Source organism: Gobio gobio, assembly GCF_949357685.1.
Source record: "Gobio gobio genome assembly, chromosome: 9".
Classification (NCBI taxonomy): domain Eukaryota; kingdom Metazoa; phylum Chordata; class Actinopteri; order Cypriniformes; family Gobionidae; genus Gobio; species Gobio gobio.
This window is the reverse complement of record NC_137115.1, coordinates 27247848-27272264: the sequence shown is the minus strand read 5'-3', so window position 1 is coordinate 27272264 and position 24417 is coordinate 27247848. Positions and strand designations below refer to the sequence as shown.

General features: G+C 44.1%; 1 protein-coding gene across 1 annotated transcript; it reads right to left on the bottom strand.

Annotated features, from left to right (window-relative positions):
• Nucleotides 1–18301: 18301 nt before the first annotated feature.
• olfcn1 (olfactory receptor C family, n1) lies at nt 18302–23588 on the bottom strand (the record flags this gene model as incomplete). Its single annotated transcript, XM_079826131.1, has 6 exons — nt 18302–19215; nt 19303–19426; nt 21786–22007; nt 22116–22946; nt 23058–23343; nt 23434–23588. The coding sequence occupies 6 exons, from the start codon at nt 23586–23588 to the stop codon at nt 18302–18304; spliced, it is 2532 nt and encodes an 843-aa protein (XP_079682257.1).
• Nucleotides 23589–24417: the final 829 nt, after the last annotated feature.

Genomic DNA, 24417 nt, shown 5'->3' with positions numbered 1-24417 from the left:
TACAAGCCCTGTTAGCCAAGGAGGCCATAGAACGGGTCCCTCTGGTAGACAGGGAGTCCGGGTTCTACAGCCGGTACTTCATAGTTCCCAAGAAGGATGGAGGGTTGCGTCCGATAATAGATCTCAGGCTCTTGAATCGTTCTCTGAGGAGATTAAGGTTCAAGATGCTCACAATTTCAGCCATCGTGAGTCAGATCCAGTTCGAGGACTGGTTCGTCACGATAGATCTAAAGGACGCATATTTCCATCCTTCTATGTCACAGGAAGTTCCTGAGGTTCGCTTTCGGGGCGAAGCGTACCAATATCGGGTTCTTACATTCGGCCTGGCACACTCCCCTCGCACCTTCACCAAGTGTATGGATGCAGCACTGGCTCTGCTGAGACTCCAGGGCATCCGTTTACTCAATTACATCGACGACTGGCTTATTCTAGCCAAGTCGCGCGACATGGCGGTTCGGCATCGAGATGTCGTTCTGGCCCACATCAGGTGCTTGGGGCTGAGACTCAACACGAAGAAGAGCGTGTTGACGCCCTCCCAGAGGACTACATTCCTGGGGGTTGTATGGGACGCCACGACGATGCGGGCACAAATGTCTCCCGCGTGTGTGGAGTCTGTACTGGCGATGGTCTCCAGAGTGAAGCTAGGCCGCAGCCTCACTGTGAAGCAGTTTCAGAGAATGCTGGGGCTCATGGCAGCAGCGTCCAACGTTATACCTTTTGGCCTGCTGCACATGAGACCCCTACAGTGGTGGCTGAGGGCCAAGGGGTTTTCCCCGAGGGGAAATCCGTTCCGTATGATCAGGGTAACGCGCAAATGCCTTCGTTCCCTCGTCATATGGAGAAAACCTTGGTTCCTGTCCCAAGGGCCAGTGCTGGGAGCATCGTGTTGCCGGAAAGCCGTTTCAACAGATACCTCCCTCACTGGCTGGGGCGCGGTCATGGACGGCTGCTTTGCGAGAGGTCTGTGGGAGACCCAGCATTCTTCCAGGCACATCAACGGCCTGGAAATGCTGGCCGTCTACAAAGCACTGAGGAGCTTTTTCCCGGACCTCCGCGGCCACCATGTCCTGATACGCTCAGACAACACCTCAGTTGTCGCGTATCTCAATCATCAGGGGGGTCTGAGGTCGCGCCCTCTATGCAGACTGGCACACCAGATCCTCCTGTGGTCCCAGGGGAAACTGTCGTCTCTCAGAACGACGTACGTCCCCGGGGACCAAAACTAGGGAGCAGACGTCCTGTCGGGGCAGGGGCTGAGGCCCGGGGAGTGGCGACTCCACCCAGAAGTGGTGGAGGCCATGTGCGAGTGATTCGGCCCAGTGGAAGTGGGCCTATTTGCGTCCCGAGAGACGTCCCACTGTCCACTGTGGTTTTCTCTCAGGCTTCCAGCTCCGTTAGGGCTGGACGCCATGATGCAGACGTGGCCGAGGCTGCGTCTGTACGCATTTCCCCCAATCGCTCTTCTCCCGGGAGTTCTGGAGCGGGTCCGCCGGGAGGGCATCAGCCTTCTCTTAGTAGCACCCCGGTGGCCACTCGAGTATGGTTCTCGGACATCATAGCACTGCTAGACGGCCCTCCATGGCAGATGGAGGAGGGATCTGCTCTCGCAGGCAGGGGGCACAATATTTCACCCCCAGCCGGAGTTATGGAACCTCTGGGTCTGGCCCCTGAGGGGGCTTGGTACCTAGAGGCTGGCCTGTTGGCAGATGTGGTCAAGACCCTACTCAGCTCCAGGGCTCCTTCCAAATAAGAGGTGTGTGTGTGGACATACAGTAAAATAAAGTAAAAGTGGAGTGCTGCAGGTCACGTGATGTGTAGAAATGCAAGTGGGAGAGATAAGGAAGGCTGCCCGGAGTTGGAGGATAAGCCAGCAACGTATAGCAAGCAGGGCAGGAGCGGTGCGTATGGCTCGTGTGTTGCAAATACAGACAAATATTGTCCATTCTGTCACATTTTCCGGTGTTCTCCTCCGACCCCTGTCTGTCTCATGCTTTGATTTATGATGGGCAGCATATATCTGCTGCAAATGCGACCGTGTTCCCCTCTGTCTCATACACACATGCATATAACATGTTGTATAAGTAGTTCACATGATACATGTAACATTTAAAAGTTAAGATATGCTTTTAGTTTGAATAATTTAAACATGCCTTTGAAGTTTGGGCGAAAACTTCTGGCAGTGTTGTGTTTGTTTTTTGTTTTTTTTCACAGCGCTGGATGTCATATGGTGATTGTGAAACACACGGAACACTTCATGGTGAAATGTGTTAATCAGGTCAGCTGAACTAAGGCCACAGTGCATTGTTCTGATCAAAATTTACATGATTAACATGAAAAATGTTACGCCAATGTGTCGGACTCGGTAGACAGCAAGTTTGGAAACAACTTCTACATGATATAATAATTGTGGATGATTAAGCTATATATCATATGCTGAAGTAAATTTCTGGAGTGTTGACGATAAAAAACAACAACAACAAGAACCGTATAGAACCGAAAACCGTGACCCTAAAACCGTGATACGAACCGAACCGTGGGTTTTGTGAAACGTGCCACCCCTAGTTACGACTGTAACCCTTGTTCCCAGAGAAGGGAACGAAACACTGCGTCTCGTCGCCACACCTATCACAGGCAGAGCGCTCGCTTCATCGCAAATAGCTGTTGTGTGTATGCATCAGCGCCCCTTTGTATCTTCCGGGTATGCCGTCATCTACTACGTCATGACGCAGCACCAATCAGATTGGCTTGATTTCATTCATACTTCAGACGCGCTACGCTGAGGGTATTCCCAGAATGTTGTCACTCGACAACTCGACACACCTTCTCGGGGAACAAGGGTTACAGTTGTAACCCGAGACGTTTTGTCGTGAGTCTTCATGACGAGAATAGAGGAGTTTTTTATGAATGAGATCAGCTGACGCTCATATTACAATCTTTAGAAGGTACCGATGCGGTTTTCATATTCATAACTCCTGACACATATTAACAAATTACGGTCACTATATGACTTTGAGTATAAAACAGAGGTCAAAAATGGAAGCTTGAGTCTTAGATCTTTTAAATGATGTATAGTTTGTCAAGGTAATTACTTACATCTGACAGTAATTTTGAGCTAATTTAAACAAAGAAAGCTTCAGTGCGTCCTCACGCAGGTTTTTGCGTTTAATATTCACAGATGCTTACAGAGTAAACTTAGCCTACTTACACACAGCGGGGGATCGTTGCTTTCAGAAATGAACAGCTTTTCATGGAGAATTAATCCTTGATTTTCTTCTTAAGGCGAGACACTACAGGTGAATAGGGAATTTTTTTTAATTACAAGATATCACTGTGAAACTTCTCCAGTTTATTACTGGCATAAACATAAGAAAAAAATGTATTACACGTTTTGTGTAAATTAATGTTTTAATATGCAAATGAGGCCTTATATACTTAAATATACGCTCATTTGCATACTTTTCCAAAAACAAAATCTGGAAATTGGAAAGGACCATGTTTAAAATTCTTGGTTCTATTTGTTGACATGTTAGAGGAGAGGGCTTTTACAGAGGGGATTCTGGATATCTTATTTTGTGCTTTAATAAATTAGAGAATACTGACAATAGCCTTAAAAAAATCAATTTTCGCCATGTTTTTTGGAGTTAAAGGACTTATAACTCAGGATAGGAATGATATATCAACAAATCCCTCTGTAAAAGCCTTCAGAATATAGTTCAGTATAAGACTGCAAAAATTGGTGCTTGTAGGTGCTACTGAAGTGGATATTTCTGTTTCTGAGTGTGAGAAAAAACAAATTTTGAGAAAACGGCCTTTAAAGTTTTATACTGTATAACTGCATACATTTCTATAAAACCCCCAACCTACAAACAAAATATATATTCAGTTAATTAATATCAGTAGTGTATAATATTTTTAAAACACGTGGAAAATGAATAAATTATTAATAGCAATAGCTATTAGAGAACTACCTTAACAAACACCAGTCACAAAAACTGCAGATAAACTGTCCCTGCTTGTTGTATTGGTCCATCTATAACTATTTGAATCTAATTCTGATGGGGTTTCGTCGTCTAATCTGTTGTTGTTTACTTTCTTTTTACTAGCTCTTGCTACTTGATCTTTTCTGTGAGCGTTTATGAGCCGATTTCAGCGTTGTGTGCACTTTCTCTCAGGCGGAGAATACACAAGCAATCGGCAGCGCGTGAGAAATTCACATCGACCAATCTGATGTGGTTTTTGGCTGCAAACTTTCGCAGTTGGTCAGTTCTACAAAGGAAATGTCCATATTTGGATTAGACAGCGCTGTCTGTGAGACTGAGAGCTTTATAATGATACCAAGCATGACATGTTTCTGTGAATGGAGACAGCACGAGAGATTGCGCTAGAATAACGTTTGATGATTTCGGGTAGAAATCTAAAGGCGCACGGTGACAAAATATAATGACATAACCACCTTAATGTGTAATGTTGACATTTTTTTTATTTTGACATGAAAGCTTACATGTTAAGGGAGCAAACTGGCCCAAAATCTCAAAATTGACCACTGCATGAAAAAACTATGTTTTCACCTGCCGTGTCTCGCCTTAACACTCGCTTACAAACGAATACTTTCTATTATTTTTCTATTATTTACAGCATGTGAACATTTCTCCGATACGATTCTCTATAAAAAACAATCGGATTGCTTTGATATCGCTACTTATATCCGAACTTCCACTACTAGCCGTAGCCTGCTAGCATTGCACGCGTGGTAACTTATTTACACCCGGTAACCACTGAAACCTACAATTTTCGAATAACTCGGATGTGTGTCTAATGTTACCTTTGAGTGCAGGTGAGGACACGTTCGAGCTGCATTCGATGCAGTTGGAGTTGGAGTCGTTGGACAAGCAGATTCGCAGCCTACTAGACAGACAAGCCGTTCTGAGAGAGCGACGATCAGCACTTGAAACAAATCATGCGCCAATGCTCACAAGTCAGTGGATAGTAACCTTTTGACTCCGACCTCGTCTACTCCGTGTGTTTCTCTGCACAGGACCCAAGTACGCAGGACGCGATCATCCCTGGCTTTGTTCACTCCGGCACTGACACAGCACCATGGACCCTGGGTGTTTCCACAGCGGAAGACGCGAGCCAGGACCAGAGCTAGGACCTCTCCGCCCCTCCCGGTCTTCGAGATCTCCACCCGGAACCGCTTCTCCCCTCTTCGCGAGACGGAACGCGATGCTGTGGTCATTGGTACTTCCATCGTCCGGCATGTCCACGCTACCTAGGCAGACGGAGGTTCTGAAGAAAGACTACAGGAGTCTGGTCGAGACGGTGCGCAGAACATCGCCTGAAGCAATGATCATCGTGTCTGGACCCCTTCCCACGTACCGACTAGGACATGAAAAGTTCAGTAGATTATTTGCTCTAAATGAATGGTTAATGTCATGGTGTAATGAACAGAAGCTGCTCTTTGTAAATAATTGGAATCTGTTCTGGGAGCGACCTAGGCTCTTCACCCCAGCAGAATCGGAGCGGCTCTTCTGTCGGACAACATCTCGATGGCGTTACACACCATATGACTAGTAAGTCAAAGTCCAAATCACAGTCTTTGCTGTCCTTACTTAATTGACATAAGTACCAATGTAGAACATTATATAGAAACTGTGTCTATTCCTCGTTTAGTGAGGTCAAACATTAAACTGGTTTAGATCGTACTTATCAGACCGCTACCATTTTGTCTGTCTAAATGGGGAAAAATCAAAGATAACGTCAGTAGACTATGGGGTGCCGCAAGGATCCGTGTTAGGCCCTCTGCTATTCTCAATATATATGCTGCCACTTGGTAATATTATAAGAAAACATGGAATTACTTTCCACTGTTATGCTGATGACACTCAATTATATATTTCATCACGACCAGATGAAAACGCTAAATTATCTAAACTGACAGCGTGTGTTGAAGATATTAAATACTGGATGACATGTAACTTTCTGCTATTAAATTCAGATAAAATGGAGGTATTACTTATTGGTCAAAAAAAACTTCCCACAAAACCTCTCACAATACAACTTTAACTTGGAAGGATCCTGTCACTTTATCCACTACAGTAAAAGACCTGGGTGTTATATTAGACCACAACTTGTCTTTCGAAAATCATATTTCATATGTTACAAGAACGGCATTTTTCCACCTTAGAAACATTGCTAAGCTACGTAACATGCTATCTATTTCTGATGCAGAAAAGTTAGTTCATGCATTCATGACCTCGAGACTAGATTACTGTAATGCTTTATTAGCTGGTTGTCCTGCATCATCAATAAACAAGCTACAGTTACTCCAAAACGCAGCTGCTAGAGTTCTTACTAGATCAAGAAAATATGATCATATAACACCAATTTTATCATCTCTACACTGGTTACTTATTAAGTTCCGTATCAATTACAAAGTATTGCTACTGACCTATAAAGCCCTAAATGGTTTAGCTCCAGTGTATTTAATGGATCTTCTATCGCCCTACGATCCATCGCGCTCTTTAAGATCACTAAACTCAAGGCTTCTGGTCATTCCTAGGATATCTAAGTCCACTAAAAGAGGGAGGGCATTTTCACATTTAGCTCCTAAACTCTGGAATAGTCTTCCTGATATTGTTCGAGGTTCAGACTCGCTGTCCCAGTTTAAAACTAGATTAAAGACACATCTCTTTAGCCAAGCATTCACATTATAATTACCTTTTATACTACAGTTAAATTGGATCAAAAGCATTAATATTCTGAACAGCAGCTATGTTAATTATTTCCCATCTGCTTTTCTGTTGTTATCTCGGGACACTAGTCCCGAGGTAAATAGTTTGTCAGCTCCAGTTTGTATCCAGCCTCTCATGGAGACTTCAGATGCCCCAACACCTGTGATGAGACGACTCGACGCCTGTAAAGAGACGACTCAACGCCAGCGTTGTTATGACCTAAATTAATACATGATTGATTAACTTTTTCTAAGATTTTGCTTTAATATCCTCTTTCTAACATTTTTCAATGTACATTTATGAAATGCACTTTCTGTAAAGCTGCTTTGAAACAATGTGTATTGTGAAAAGCGCTATACAAATAAATTTGAATTGAATTGAATTATTCCAGGATTATTAAACGCGTCTCAAAACGATGTAGTTGAAGTAGGAATGAAGTACTTGATGTGTTTGTTTGAGTTTATGTGTGTGGGCGTCGACTCCTGAGCCTCAGTATTTGAATCTCAACAGAGTGCGTGCTTCATGGACATGGTCGCATTAGTGTATAATGAGCCGCTCAGGAACGACTAACATCTCTCTGCTTTCAAACGAATTACATAAACACAGAATATTTGTTTTTGATTTGGTTTACAGTGTTTAACCCTCTGGAGTCTGAGCTCTTTTTGGGCCCTTTAGAAGTTTTGACATGCTCTGACATTTGTGTTTTTTTCAGTTGCTTATAAACACATTAATGGCAAAAGTGTAATTACACTGTATTCAGCACAAACTGGGCTACCGAGTCCGAGGAAGCAAGCATGTAGAGTCATGTGCAAACGTTACCGGACAGTGACTGAGTGTGAGCGTGGGGCTTAAGTGCAGGTGGTGATTGCTGTGGTGATGACGTGCAGGTGTGTGTGCTCAGTACTCAGGTGATTGGGATCGTTGTGGCTGTGACTTGTAACATTACCCCCCCTCCACGGCCATCTCCTGAGGGCCGAGGACCCCGACGCCGTGGTGGTCGACCTCTACCCCGAGGTGCCGGTCGATCAGGGCGGGTAGTGTGGAACGTCTCCAGCAGATTCGGGTCAAGGATATCATGCCTGGGTACCCAAGATCGTTCTTCAGGGCCGTACCCCTCCCAGTCCACAAGGTACTGGAGTTGACCACCACGACGCCAGGAGTCCAAGATGTCCTGGACCTGGTATGCTGCGCCGTCGTCAACGAGGAGTGGAGGAGGAGGCTCCGGAGTAACGCCAGACTCTGGGGAAACAGAAACGGAAGAGTAGTGAGGCTTCAGGAGAGACACGTGGTCAGTGGGGTGAATCCGGTACTGAGGGGGTAATAGGAGTTTGTACATCACTGGATTGATCAGCTGCAGGATGTTGAAGGGGCCAATGAACCTGGGACTCAACTTCTTACACTGCAGACGCAGTCTGATGTCCCGGGTGGACAGCCAGACCTTCTGCCCCACCTGGAACATCGGAGCATCGGAGCGGTGAAGGTCGGCTGTCAACCTGCGTCTGCAGAGTGCCCGTTGGAGTTGATGATGGGCTGAGTCCCAGACCCTCTTACTCTCCCGGAACCAGTAATCAACCGCATGGACATCGGAGGGTTCCCCAGACCAGGTGAAGAGGGGCGGCTGATAGCCGAGTACGCACTGGAACGGAGTCAGGCCGGTGGTGGGTTGTCAAAGGGAGTTCTGTGCGTACTCGGCCCATCCTAGGAACTGGTTCCAGGAGTCCTGGTGGCCGTGACAGAAGTTACGGAGGAAACGGCCGATCTCCTGGATCTTTCTTTCCGTCTGCCCGTTCGTCTGAGGATGGTATCCGGACGTGAGGCTTACGGTCACACCTAGGAGTGCGAAGAAGGCTTTCCATACTTTGGAGATGAATTGAGGACCTCTGTCTGATACGATGTCTTCGGATGCCATAATACCAGAAGACGTGAGTACTCTTTATTTCTCTTTTCTCAATATTCAAAAGGGTGTGCACGTCGCACAACATAAACGTTCATATAAACTCTTTCTCTGGATCAATCGTCGGTTTGGGCAGGTCCTCTCTGCATGTCACTGTGGTCTCTCGAGTCCCAGCTTCCCGGTGTCTCTCTTTCCCTTTCCCTCGTCCCGCAGCGGCTTTTATGCGGTCTCTCCACGCCAATTACTGCAATGAGACACAGGTGTTTGTGATCTGCACTTGACCTACTTACTCACCGCTCGGCTCCGCCCTCTCTCTCCCGCTGCAGACCTCGCGAAACCACGCCCCCTCCGCCACATACCCCCACCGCCTGACTCAGGACGGGGAGCCATCCGGCCTGCAGCCCCCCCCCTCCTGGAGAGGAAGTCAGCTGCAGCCATCTGTGCACCCGGCCTGTGGATCACCTTGAACTTAAAAGGCTGTAAAGCTAGATACCAACGGGTGATCCGCGCGTTGGTATCCTTCATGCGGTGGAGCCACTGCAAGGGGGCGTGGTCCGAACAGAGGGTGAACTCCCGCTCCAGGAGGTAGTAGCGGAGGGTGAGAACAGCCCACCTGATGGCCAAACACTCCTTCTCTATGGTGCTGTACATCGTCTCTCTCTTAGAGAGCTTATGACTGATGTACAGCACCGGCCGCTCTTCACCCTCCACCTCCTGGGACAGGACTGCGCCCAACCCCCTGTCCGAGGCGTCAGTCTGCAGAGAAAAAGGGAGAGAAAAGTTAGGAGCATGAAGGAGCGGCCCACCACACAGAGCAGCCTTTATCTGGATGAAGGCCTGCTGGCACCGCTCCGTCCACTGAACCGTATCTGGTACCTCTTTTTTAGTCAGATCAGTCAGCGGGCTAGCGAGGTCCGAATAATTAGGCACAAACCTTCTGTAATATCCCGCTAGCCCCAGGAACTGTCTGACCTCCTTTTTGGTCTTAGGTCTTGGACAGGTCGCAACTGCCGCGGTCTTATCAATTTGGGGACGCACCTGACCATGACCCAAGTGGAAGCCCAGATACCTTACCTCCACCCGCCCAACCGCACACTTCTTCGGGTTGGCCGTGAGCCCCGCCCTTCTCAGCGACTTCAGGACAGCACGCAGGTGCTGCATATGCCGCTGCCAGTCTGCGCTATAGATGATGATATCATCGAGATAGGCAGCGGCATACGCAGCATGCGGCCGGAGAATTCTGTCCATCAGACGCTGGAAGGTTGCGGGAGCTCCGAACAAGCCGAAAGGAAGGGTGACAAATTGGTGTAACCCAAACGGCGTGGTGAAGGCGGTTTTTTCTTTGGTCATTGGAGACAAGGTGATCTGCCAATAACCCTTAGTTAAGTCCAGTGTCGAATAAAATCGAGCGGTCCCTAGCCGATCAAGCAGTTCGTCAACCCTCGGCATTGGGTATGCATCAAATTTCGACACCACGTTTACCTTACGGTAGTCCACACAGAACCGGACCGAGCCGTCAGGCTTTGGAACCAAAACTATCGGGCTGGCCCAGTCACTGCTGGACTCTTCTATTACTCCCATCTCTAGCATGGCCTCTAATTCAGACTGAACTACTTTTTTTGTGTGTTCAGGTAAACGGTATGGCCGACTGCGAACCACCACGCCCGTGGTGTTGAATGAGGTCGGTGCGGCCAGGTAGGGGCGAAAACACGTCGGCAAACTCGGCCTGTAATGTTTTTACGTCAGTGAGTTGGGACGGCGAGAGGTGATCCCCCCCGGGGCCAGAGCGAGAGATTGGGACTTTTGAACCGCCTCTGGCCCGAGATCCTCCTCTCCGCTCACCACCGTCGCCAACATCACTGACTCCACCTCCGACCATTTTTTTAAGAGGTTGAGGTGGTAAATTTGACGTGCCCCGTCCCTATCTGAACGCACAACCTCATAATTGAGGTCCCCAATTCGCCGTGTGACCACGAAGGGCCCTTGCCACTTTGCGAGCAATTTAGAGCTAGAGGTAGGGAGTAACACAAGCACTTTATCTCCCTGTGCAAATTGACGTAACCTAGCCCCTCTGTTGTATAACTGTTTTTGTCTGTCCTGGGCCTGTAACAAATTCTCCATTGATAGCCGTCCCAAAGTGTGGAGTTTTGTTCTCAGGTCCAGGACATACTGAATTTCGTTTTTACTCGCGGACGGTCCGTCCTCCCAAGTCTCTCTAAGGACATCCAGCACCCCCTGAGGCTGACGCCCATAGAGAAGCTCGAAGGGGGAAAACCCCGTGGAGGCTTGAGGGACCTCGCGAACAGCAAACAAGAGAGGTTCTAGCCATTTATCCCAATTTTTGGCGTCCTCGTGAACGAACTTCCGAATCATGGTTTTCAACGTGCGATTAAAGCGTTCCACCAGACCGTCTGTTTGTGGGTGATAGACGCTGGTGCGAACGGATTTAACGCCCAATAACTCGTAAAGTTCGCGGATTGTCCGTGACATGAACGCTGTGCCTTGATCAGTGAGAATCTCTTTCGGGATTCCCACCCGGGAGATTAAAGAAAACAGCGCGCTCGCAACACTTTTCGCCGAAATAGTGCGGAGCGGAACTGCTTCCGGGTATCGCGTTGCATAATCCACCAGGACTAATGCAAAGCAATGCCCCTGTGCTGACCGTTCTAATGGCCCGATGAGGTCCATACCAATTCGCTCGAAGGGAACCTGCATCAGAGGAAGTGGGCACAATGGTGCTTTTGGGGTGGCCGGTGGATTTACCAACTGACATTCACGACACGACGCACACCACTGGCGTACATTCTCGTGAATGCCCGGCCAGAAGAACCGGGCCATGAGACGGTTTAACGTAGCTGTGTGCCCTAAATGCCCGGCCATCGGGTTAGAATGAGCCGCCTGGAAAAGCATTTTCCGGCGCCTTTTAGGAATTAACAACTGGGTTGTATCCTGCTTTGACTGGGCGTCTTGGGTCTCCCGATACAACCTATCTTTTATAACCGCAAAATAGGGAAAGGAGAGTGGTTGATCAGGATGGAGGAGATGGCCGTCGATGGAACGGACCTGATTGAATGCATTTTTAAGCGTGTCATCCTGGGACTGTTCCAGGGGAAAGTCATCGCGGTCTGTGAGCACCGGTGTCTCCAGCTCGCTCGTTTCCCCTGAAACCGCCGCCAGAGGTCCCGGTTCCGCCTCCCCCAACTGAGCAACCGCCATCTTCCCTTCCAAGCGCTTTCCCCAAGAAGCATCCGCGCACAAATGCCCCAATAATTTGTTAAAAGCTGGCCAATTGGTTCACAGAATTAGCAGATGCCGGAGGTGCGGGTTAACTGCAACCTCGACACTATGCGTTTGTCCCCTAAACTAAATAGTGACGGGCACTAAGGGATAATTCACCACTTCCCCGTGCACACACCGCACCGTAACCACACGGCTGTTACCCAATGCCTTAGGCTGAATCAGGCTTTGGTGGATAGAGGTCTGGTTGCAACCGGAATCCACCAAGGCCTGATACGTACCCCCCTTGATACTCACGGGTATTAGGTACAATCCAGCTTGATCAGGGGCGGCTTGCGGAGCGTCGGGAACCCGGACCAGCGTCCCGACCTCCATCACCGGACAGGGATCAATAAAATGGCCCGGATCCCCGCAGCGCCAACAAGCCGGTCCAGACCTTCCCACTGCCCTAGTGGCCGGAAGTAGGTCGGCAGTTTGGCGTGGAGAGAACGAGGGGGCGGAGGAAGAAGGGTAGGGTTCCGGCGGTGTAGCGCCTCCTTTCAGCGTCGGCCGGGGAGGTGCCGGGTGGTCACTGGCTCCGCCCATCCTCCACCGCGGGGCTGGCTGGGGTGCTGAGCCGCCGCGGGACCTAGGAAAGGGAACAGGCCTGGAGACAAAGGGGGTGGGGAGATTAGACAAGAGAGAGAGAGAGAGAGAGAGAGAGAGAGAGAGAGAGAGAGAGAGAGAGAGAGAGGCAGAAGGCAGGGGTTCGCCGACCCCATGGCACGCCACCATCTGATCCTCCGCCAACTGGATGGCCTGGGTCAGCGAAGTCGAGCAGTGGCACTGGACCCACTGCGCGGTCTTTCTGGGAAGCCGTTCGACGAACTGCTCCAGCACCACACGATCAATGACCACCTCGACGACGCTTCCGTCGGCCATCAGCCACCTGCGGCAGGAGTCCCGGAGCTGGTGCGCAAAGGCGAAGGGTCGCTGTAGAATCGCGCGCTTGAGGTCGTCGTAAGCCAGGAGATTCTGGACCCAGAATCGAGGAGGGCAGTAACTGAAAGGGAAGTTCCAGCAGCAGTAAGGTTCACAGTTGTGGTGAGTGGCTTCATCTTAGTGAGAGAAGGGATGATTGCACTCACCATGGGTCGAGGAGGACGGACTGGGCATTCGGAGATGTAATGCCCAGGTAGACCGCAGTATAGGCAGAGATTCTGGGTCAGCCGTCTCTGCCGCTCAGCTGATGTCAGTCGGGTGTTCTCCAGTTGCATGGGCTCGGGGTTGGGTTCTGGAGTGCTGACATCACCTGGTCGGCGGAGGAACAATGACGACTGGCCCTGGTGTTCTTCAATGCACGACTGCATACGAGTGGCGAAGCGGATGGAGAGTTGGATGAAGCGTTCTAGCCCGATGGTATCCTCGTATGCAGCGAGATGCAGCCGCACCCGAGGATCCAGACCCTGTCGGTAGGTCGTAATCAAGGACTGCTCGTTCCATCCACTAGCAGCAGCGAGGGTTCGAAACTGTAGAGCATACTCATTAACAGTGGAGGTACTTTGTTTCAGATGATATAACTGTTCTCCGATCGACGAATCCCATGATGATTTCCCAAAGACCTCCTTGAAGTGAGACATGAACCCCGACAGGGTCTGGATCACTGGACTGTCTGTGGACCACATGGATTCCGCCCAACGGAGCGCTTTCCCGGAGAGTTGAGATGTGATGAACGCTACCTTAGCGCGATCGTTGGGGTACAGGCGTGCATCTGCATTTCCAGGACCAGCGAACATTGTAGAAGGAATCCGTTGCAATCCTCCGCCGAACCAGAGAAGGGCGCCGGTCTGGCCATGGGACTGGCGTACTCAGGGGGCGAAGAAGCCGTGGTGTGGATCCCGGAAGTGCTCGCCGGTGAAGGTGCAGGTGTGCTGGTGGGGAGAGCTCGCCGAACGGCGTCGACGAGCTCTTGGAAGGGATCCGGGGTGCTCATCCTGGTGCGCTGTGTTGGTCCGGTAATCTGTTACAAACAGAGGTGACACGGATAACAGAGGCAGGTGAAAGCAGAGTTTATTTGCTGAACCAGGAAGTGAGCAGGTGCGGTGAGAGTCAGAGAGAGTGTTTCTGGTGAATGCTGGATATGCTGGTGATACGATACGTTTCTTGGATGTGGAACACAGGGACAATGGCTCGAAGGAAACGAGGACCAGGAGACAAGACGAGACGAGGAGACACTCAGGGTTCGTTGGAGATCAGGTAGGTTTACAGGTGAGTCAGAGGAAGCAAGCATGTAGAGTCATGTGCAAACGTTACCGGACAGTGACTGAGTGTGAGCGTGGGGCTTAAGTGCAGGTGGTGATTGCTGTGGTGATGACGTGCAGGTGTGTGTGCTCAGTACTCAGGTGATTGGGATCGTTGTGGCTGTGAGAGGGTGGAGCCTGGCGTGCTTGTAACATCATCTTTATTTCCTACAAATACTTTATTCTTTTTTCCTGTTGGATGTTAATATTCTTCCTCCATCTCCTCTTCATCTGTCAGTGGTGCTGGTGTTTTGCTGGCCTGAGTAGAAGTAAAATGTTAATGTCATTACCCTAATTAATAAATGTAACAGGTGGGATCAGATTGTTGACCATTGTAGAGCATAGACCCTTTTCACATTTCCGGGTTTCCGAAGCTGAAGTCGTCATAGTTGGGTTAACTTGTATGGCGGTGAATGAGAGAATACATTAAATATATATTTTTGTGTACCCATTTGCTTAAATAGAGTAAAGTGATTTCACAACTTTTAAAAAGAGGGAAAAAATAGAGTGAGATTGATAACTTAAGTGAAGAGAAAGATATTTTTTACCATCACTCCCATAGACGCTTTATTAGAAACACCCTCACAGCAGCGGTAACTTTTTTTTTGTAATTTGATGCAAAGTATAATAATACAAAGTATTAGTGTTATAAATGTACATGCATTTAAAAAAAATATATATAATACAAAAAACGTTGCAGGATTTACGATATTGATGACCATTAAAACACGTCATCACAGTCTGTGAAAAGGGTCTATGTGGGAAAAGCTTCTGCAATTTGGACACTGAATGATATTTGTTTAATATGTCAAATGTTTGTAAAGTCATTAAACCTACACCCATGAACATTTTGTGCTTAAAGCTTTAACTGATTGAATTACATTTTTATTTTTCATTTTTAGCTGCTGTCACATTAATTATTTTTTTTTTTTGCCTTTTGGATACCATGAAAATTAAGTGAAGTTATTAAACGCAATTTCGGGAGGCGTACGCCCATCTAATCTTCCAATTAATACCAAGGTATAAAACCAACAGCTTACCTCTTCCCATTTTTAGTTCCTGCAGCATCCCTCCTCCTCCCCTGCTCCTCCTTTTGTACAATTTTGCCTGTTATAGGGGGGCAATTGGAGCTCGGGTAGAATATCCTCTCTGAGCCCCTTTAAAGCAGACAGCAAGCCAAATCTGTTTACCACTTTCACTAAGATTATATGGTCACACAAACTCATGAAACTTAATTAAAATTATTAAGAATTAAACTTACATATTGCATTATTGTCCTGTTATCATTGTAAAGCTGCTTTGAAACAATCCGTATTGTAAAAAGCGCTATATAAATAAAGGTGACTTGACTAAACACTTGCTAAAGTCATAAAAACACATAATTCTATTTGGGTTATTGCATCACACTATATCCTTAAACAGGATATTCATTGAATCATACATCAACAGGAGAAAACAAATACATTTTTCAAGAAAATAGTATACTTGTTAGTTTATCAAAACAATGCAATATAAACAGTTTGAATCATGTTAACTGATAGAAATCATCCCTCAACAGTTGACCCCTTTACTGCCTTTTAAACCTATCCATACCACCAAATCTGTCCCTAGCCTGATGCATATCACACATCAATAGCAGCAAGAGTGTTAAGCAATAGAACATGAACACAAGAAATTATTATTTCTATTTTGACATAAGTACATAGTTAAAGTACATAGGCGCCTCCTCTGTGACCTTGTCCCGGTAGCATGGCCAGTATGGCCGAGGACATAAAGAAGACTCTCTGGAGAGGATTCTGGGATTTTTTTCTGGAGCGGACTCTGGGATTTCACTCTCTGGAAGGGATTCGGGGATTTCACTCACTGGAATGGACTTGTGAATTTCTCTCACAGGAACAGACTCAGGAACTTCTCTCACATGAACGGACAGGGGAATCTCTCACTGGAACATACACAGGAATTTCTCTCACAGTAACAGACTCAGGAATTTCTCTCATAGGAATGGATTTGGGGATTTCTCTCACTGGAACGGACTGGAGAAGTTCACTCACATGAATGGATTTGGTTGTGGTTAGCCTTTCTTAGTCAGGATCTTCATGAGGTAGTCAGTCAGGTCACGGCCAGCCAAGTCCAGATGGAGGATGGCATGGGGCAGGGGCATAACCCACACAGATGGGCACAGTGTGGGTGACAGCATCACCAGAGCCCATCTTTACTGCTGTTAGATCCAATTTTAAAAGGTCAGTTCTTCCGTCAGCATTGGTTGCAACAGAGATGAAGCAGGATCTAAATGCAGCAGCTTTAACTTTAATCTCAAGAAAAAACTTAAATTTTCAGGAATAACAACATAACATGACAGAACTGACCAAGAACTTAAAGAAACACAGGGCTTAAATAGACAGCAAACAAGAGGGGCTAATTAACTAAACACACCTGAACAGAACTAAACCTATAAGTGACCATGGTGACAAACAGGCTGGGAAATCGAGAGAACTGATTCAATTAACACACTAGAAATCTAACCTAGAAACACAGAACATAAAAACAGATCAGAAACTAACTCAAAACATAACAAACAGACTCAAAACATGAGAATAATTAATTAGTAAACATTAACAAGCACATTATCTCATATTTCTAGATATGTGAATACATAGACTAATGATCTGTTAAGCATATAATGTTTGTTAATGATTTATCAATGAAAGTTATCAAAGTGTTAACCACCCCCTTTTTTGTTGTAATGTTTTTAAACATTTTTTTAAAATTATACTGTTAAAACGACAACATGAGGCACTACAACTCCATTATCCATTAACAACAAAAGAAAATAATATTGATGATAATCAAAAATACACTTTAGTACGGGGAACAATTCTCACTTTTAACTAGTTGCTTATAAAGCAAATATTAATGCTTTATTTTACAACCCTTACTTCTACCCAATACCAAAACTTAAACGATACATCTACCTTATGAACTCTTAACCCCTTCACTGTCACCGTCCCACAGGTGGGACGCCTGGTGCTCTTTTTTTGATCGCCTTTTTTTCATATCATATATTTAAGTAATTATCACAAATTAGGTATCATTTGAAAGCTTACAAACTCAAAATCCATCCTGTGAAAACCGTTTTGAAATCGGACATTGTGTTGCCATGGAAACGTTACTCTAAATTATTCTAGTGGGCTCCTCCCCTAGTGGGCGTCGTCATGTTTCATATTACAACAATTATTTTAACTACTTTCTATTCAAAATCTTTTCCAATCTTGACAAAACGCATTTTGTCGGAAAGGTCTGAGTCTCAAGGGTCCATATTTGGTGACTGTTTTGTGATGGAAGTAATATTTGGACAGAAATTTACAGGAAAATGCATCAAAACAACAATAAATGGAATTTGAATGACACCCGGTGGCTATTTTTGGTACAGCACCCTAAACAAAATCTCATGGGTACTTCAATTTTTGTGATATCAACTTCAAATTTGGAACACAAATTGGTTAGACATATGGCTTTGATTTTATAGTAATTTTAGAGTAAATTCTTTTTTGTAAAATATATATTTTATATGAAATAAAAAATATTTAGTACAGTATTTTTCATTTACAGTAAATTTAAACTTCCATAACTATTTCATACTTTCATATTTTGAATTGCTTTCACTTCAGCAATAATCTGCAGAATGTCGTCTTTAAAACGAGACCAAACTTTGGTCTATATTCCAAAGCATTCTTGAATTACAGCCCTTTAAGTTTGGATAGTGCATTTTCATGTGTATTCTAAAAAGGGGGGTGACAGTTAAAGGGCTAAAAAGCAGTAAATTAGGAGCTTATTGAGGCAAAAGTTAATAGTGATTATGTGTTCCCCCATACTTAAGTGTTACCATTAATTTGCTAATACTGATTGAGGTCTGGGCACTAAATAACATTTAAGATTGAGTCACATGCATCACTGTGATCTTAGCAGGTAATTTCAGAATATGATAAACATTGTTTATTGAATTGCAGACATTTTCATAACCTCGGGTATATTTAGATTGCATTAATTGCTACCTTCTAGTTGTATCTTCTTGTCAGTGCACTAATACATGGGCAGGTATTGGCAAATGATGACACAACATTAATATCCACTGTTTTGTTTTTTTATATTATGTAGCTACCTCAAGGACTAGTCTTTTGAAATTTCCCCATCAAGTGTTTTTTAGTGTTTCTTTCTGGTTTTATGAGAATAATGTAACATTTTGGCACAAATATACATAACAATAAGCCAAAGGCAGATGACAAAATTGCAAAAATCTCTACTGCAACTGTGTACTTGCCAGGTGAACTGATATAAGCAGGTATAAATGTTACCCAAACAACACAAAATATAAGCATACTGAATGAGATGAATTTGGCCTCATTAAAATTATCTGGTAGTTTTCTAGCTAAAAATGCCAAAATCAAACAAATTGCTGAAAGAAGACCAATATATCCTAAAACTGCATAAAATGCAGCATCTGAACCGGTGTTGCATTCTAAAATTATCTTTTTATTGTAATACTTAAGAGCTTTTTCTGGAAAAGGTGGGTTTATAATAAGCCATAGTACACAGATGACTATTTGAATTGCAGTGCATGAGAACACAATGACCCTTTGTTGTACTGGCCCAAACTTTCCAGCCAAATTATTTCCTGGTAAAGTGGCTCTGAAAGCAGTAACAACTACTATGGTTTTCCCCAAAACACAAGAAATGCAGAGAGCAAAAGTAACTCCAAATGCTGTATGACGTAGCATACATGACCACATTGTTGGCTCACCAATGAAAGTTAGAGGACAAAGAAAGCAAAAGAAAAGTGAAACAAGTAATAACGAGCTCAGCTCTGAATTGTTAGCTTTCACTATAGGTGTTTCTCTAAAGTGTATGAAGACAATCATAATTGCTACAGTAAGACTGGCTCCAAAGAGTGACAGAGCAGTCAGAATAATCCCCATTGATTCTGTATATGACAGAAACTCTGTCATTTTCATGACACACTTGTCTCGTCTCTCATTTGACCAGTATTCTTCAGGACAAAGAGTGCAGTCTGTTGCTCCTATAAAATGCATAGCAAATATTATATTGAAGCATTTGATAAGCTTTAAAATATGTAAATGTAGCGCCGATGAATGGGTAACTGTACCTGTTCTATTTGATATTGAACCATCAGCACATGGGATGCAGTCAAAGCAGCAAACAGGCTGTCCTTTTATTTGTGCTTTTCTTGTGCCATTTGGACAGGTGTCTGAGCACACTGCTTTTGGTATCTGTCAAATGAATACACACACACAAGGGTTGAACAATGAAAATGAAACAATGGCCAATATAGTTTTGTAGATTTAATGCCCATATATGCGTGGCATGGAGAAAAATTGTCACATTCCATCAATAAGAGCAACGAGACATAGCACAGCTGTACACAACATATTGGGAGACATTACAGAGTTCAAAATAGGACAAATTGTCTCGCTGGCGCTTCTGTGACCAGGACAGCAATGCCCAACTCACTGTAGAAACGTCAACATTCATGGTCTGGTGGCTATATAAAACATTTGGTCACTCATGCCAATACCAAACGTTTATTTCAGTGGTGCCAGCATTGGAAATCTTGGGCTGTGGACAATGTGAAACATATATTTTTCTCTGATGAGTCCACCTTCACTGTTTTTCCTAACATTGGGACAAGCCCCAAAGAAACGCCCAGAGTAAAGCACAGGAGTGGATCAGTGATGGCTTTGGCTGCAATATCATGGCATTCTCTAGGCTCACTACTTGTGCTAGATGGTGACGTCACTGCCAAGGACTACCAAAGGACCATGTCCACCCTGTGTGTCCCCATATACAGTATACAGTGAAGAAAATAAGTATTTGAACACCCTGCTATTTTGCAAGTTCTCCCACTTAGAAATCATGGAGGGGTCTGAAATTGTCATAGTAGGTGCATGTCCACTGTGAGAGACATAATCTAGAAAAAAAAAAATCCAGAAATCACAATGTATGATTTTTTTAACTATTTATTTGTATGATACAGCTGCAAATAATTATTTGAACACCTGTCTATCAGCTAGAATTCTGACCCTCAAAGACCTGTTAGTCTGCCTTTAAAATGTCCACCTCCACTCCATTTATTATCCTAAATTAGATGCACCTGTTTGAGGTCGTTAGCTGCATAAAGACACCTGTCCACCCCATACAATCAGTAAGAATCCAACTACTAACATGGCCAAGACCAAAGAGCTGTCCAAAGACACTAGAGACAAAATTGTACACCTCCACAAGGCTGGAAAGGGCTACGGGGAAATTGCCAAGCAGCTTGGTGAAAAAAGGTCCACTGTTGGAGCAATCATTAGAAAATGGAAGAAGCTAAACATGACTGTCAATCTCCCTCGGACTGGGGCTCCATGCAAGATCTCACCTCGTGGGGTCTCAATGATCCTAAGAAAGGTGAGAAATCAGCCCAGAACTACACGGGAGGAGCTGGTCAATGACCTGAAAAGAGCTGGGACCACCGTTTCCAAGGTTACTGTTGGTAATACACTAAGATGTCATGGTTTGAAATCATGCATGGCACGGAAGGTTCCCCTGCTTAAACCAGCACATGTCCAGGCCCGTCTTAAATTTGCCAATGACCATTTGGATGATCCAGAGGAGTCATAGGAGAAAGTCATGTGGTCAGATGAGACCAAAATAGAACTTTTTGGTCATAATTACACTAAACGTGTTTGAAGGAAGAAGAATGATGAGTACCATCCCAAGAACACCATCCCTACTGTGAAGCATGGGGGTGGTATGCTTTGGGGGTGTTTTTCTGCACATGGGACAGGGCGACTGCACTGTATTAATGAGAGGATGACCGGGGCCATGTATTGCGAGATTTTGGGGAACAACCTCCTTCCCTCAGTTAGAGCATTGAAGATGGGTCGAGGCTGGGTCTTCCAACATGACAATGACCCGAAGCACACAGCCAGGATAACCAAGAAGTGGCTCTTTAAGAAGCATATCAAGGTTCTGGCGTGGCCTAGCCAGTCTCCAGACCTAAACCCAATAGAGAATCTTTGGAGGGAGCTCAAACGCCGTGTTTCTCAGCGACAGGCCAGAAACCTGACTGATCTAGAGAAGATCTGTGTGGAGGAGTGGGCCAAAATCCCTCCTGCAGTGTGTGCAAACCTGGTGAAAAACTACAGGAAACTTTTGACCTCTGTAATTGCAAACTGTACCAGGCTACTGTACAAAATATTAACATTGATTTTCTCAGGTGTTCAAATACTTATTTGCAGCTGTATCATACAAATGAATAGTAAAAAAATCATACATTGTGATTTCTGGAATTTATTTTTTTTAGATTATGTCTCTCACAGTGGACATGCACCTACGATGACAATTTCAGACCCCTCCATGATTTCTAAGTGGGAGAACTTCAAATACTTATTTTCCTCACTGTATATGGACCCGTTTTATATTAGATGGCCTTAACTACTATGTACCAACATTTAAATTAGTCATTTGATAGAATGCACTTATTGTGCAAATACATGTTTTTACATTGTACTTACATAAAAAAAAATACCTGCATGTAATTACATCTATAATTAAAAAGCATATACTAACGAAGATGTGTTTATGTACCAAATTTCCTGTGTTCCAGCAGATGTCATCCTCTTTAACTGTAAGTTTATATGTTCCATCTGTAGATGTACTGAAATAGCCCACAGTTACATGTTGTACTTCCCCCTCTCTTAGCTGCCAGTTTATGATCTCGTAGGATGCAGGTGGGTCTCCATTCTCATCAAAGAACACATTTTCTCCGAATCCATCTACAAAAGATACCCTCTGTAACTGATCGCTTACCTTGGAATTAAGTAAAATATAGTTAAGTATAATATAGGCCTACTGTAGTTATAATGTTGAATTATGACTTTTAAATGTTTAAAAACATTAATTAAACAACTTGCTCACCAGTTTAGGAGTTATCTGGGATACATTTAGGCACTGTCTTAAAACATTATTTTTATCCATGTGACAAAACAGAAATTTATGGATAGCATGTGCAATTGCATACACAGCTTGATACACATTATATGCTACTCTTAATTGTGTTACATCAAAGAATTTATCTGTGTAATTTAGTTTTTCTTCTCCTGTGCACACTTGGCTGTTGCTTGTAACATTTGCAGATGGCGGCAGCTCACAGTTAAGACATGGCTTACAGCCAACCATTTTTTCCCAAAAGTCAATGACAAAAGAAGATTGTGAAGGAGAGTAAGGACTGATGTTTTTCAGGTAAGGTCCAAATTTGGGCATAGCCATCTTTCGTACCACAAATCCAACTGTGCCTCCAAAAGACTTGAATATTTCAGGGGTAGAGGGCCTTGCTGCAGTTACCCATGCTTCACTTGCAATCCACTGGATTCCTGTGATGTTTTGTTTCACAATTTCTTTCATTAGGGGATAGAGATCTCCTTCTGGTACAAACGCCAGGATCACATTTACCGTAGATTTTTTAATAATTTCAACAACTTCAATGATTTTACTTTGAGGATGTGTTCTTAAAATTGTGCCTACAAATGCAATGCAAACTCCCATTTTCTCCACCTCCTTTGTAAAGGCTGAAATCCCATTTCTTCCATAATCATTGTCAGACTGCAAAGCTCCAATCCAAGTCCATCCATATCGTTTTACAAGAGAGGCTAAGGCTTTTGCTTGGTAGTAGTCACTTGGAATTGTACGAAAAAATGATGGATATTTTCTTCTGTTACTCAGACATGCACATGTTGAAAAGTAGCTTACCTAGATTAAATTAAAAACATTAAACATACAAATTATAGAGTTAATTGACTTTATTACATGATCAGGAATGCAATGCAATTATATTGATGGATTGAGTAATTTTACCATTACCATTGGAACTCTGAATGGTCCAAGTGTTCCAGCAACAGCTAAGGACTGTGATGATCCTGATTCAGCTATAAGAGCTGTGAGAGGAAGGTGACACTGAGTTGTAGCTTCCTCTTCCTTCTCCTCACTCACCAGTGTCAAAGACGCACGTAAAACATTAGTGGGAGAAGCACAAGAATCCATTATTTTATAGCCCAAAGAAATGTTAGGAAGCAAACCCTCATCTTGGTTTATTTCATCTATTGCAAACATCATGACTTGTGTCCAGCGGAAGGCACGCAGGTCAAATCTGTGCAATAAATTTGACAAGAAAAACAATGCATGCCTGAACCTTGCCAATAATATCATATTTGAATCACAAACATGCTTTTGAACTTACCCTGTACAATTACTCCTTTGCATTTTTCTCTCAAAAGAGGCAATTATATTTTCTTGTTTATTAAAAATGGGAAAAATTCCTCCAATCATTATGTCCCCTGCTTTAAAAATACTGGGCATTTCAAAATTACTGAGCAGCTGGCATGTTGAGCCCATGTATATGTTTAACAGAGAGTAAAATAGAAAAATATTAAGGCTTCCCATGGCTGAGTGGTGGTTCAGAGAGCATAAGACTGAGTTCTGTCTCTATTATATACAGTAGCTCTTCTACCCATAGTAAATATTGGCACATCATAACTTGAAGGTTTTCCCTGATGAGTTGGTAGAGCAATAAGGGTGCACAGTTCTCATTTTGTAAATGTGCACATAAAATATTTTATCTTTTTATAGTGGTTTATAGTAAGTAGGAATAAATAATTGTAATATTAATAATAATGGCAGCGGCTATTTGCATAAGTGCAAATAGCAATAGATGCTATTTACACCAAGGGTTAATAGCAACTAGATTATATATACACTAAGTGAAAATGACATTTTTTTAGCGATAGATGATATTTACACTAAGTGCAAATAGCTGTAGATGCTATTTACTAAGTGAAATAGCATATTAAGTGAAAATAGTGATATATTCTTTTACACCGTGTAAAAGTAGTTCTTTGCAATATGTGTAAATAGTAATTACAATTTATACTTTATTTTGACAGATACATACTATTTGCACCTCAATATTGTTCTACATTAACAGAATACAATAATAACATAGAGTATAAATGATTATATTTATTAAAATTATTAAATGGATGCTGCCTTAATGGGACAATAAAAGCCCTCCCTACACCTACCCCTAACCCTACCCAATAAATGCTTTCATTATCATTAAAAATTTTGTTAGGCACTTTATTTCCATTTTTAGAACAGTCATTTTTATTGAAAGTAAATGCCTTTACGATGTGATATGTGATGGGAAAAGGGATAAGAGCGAGCT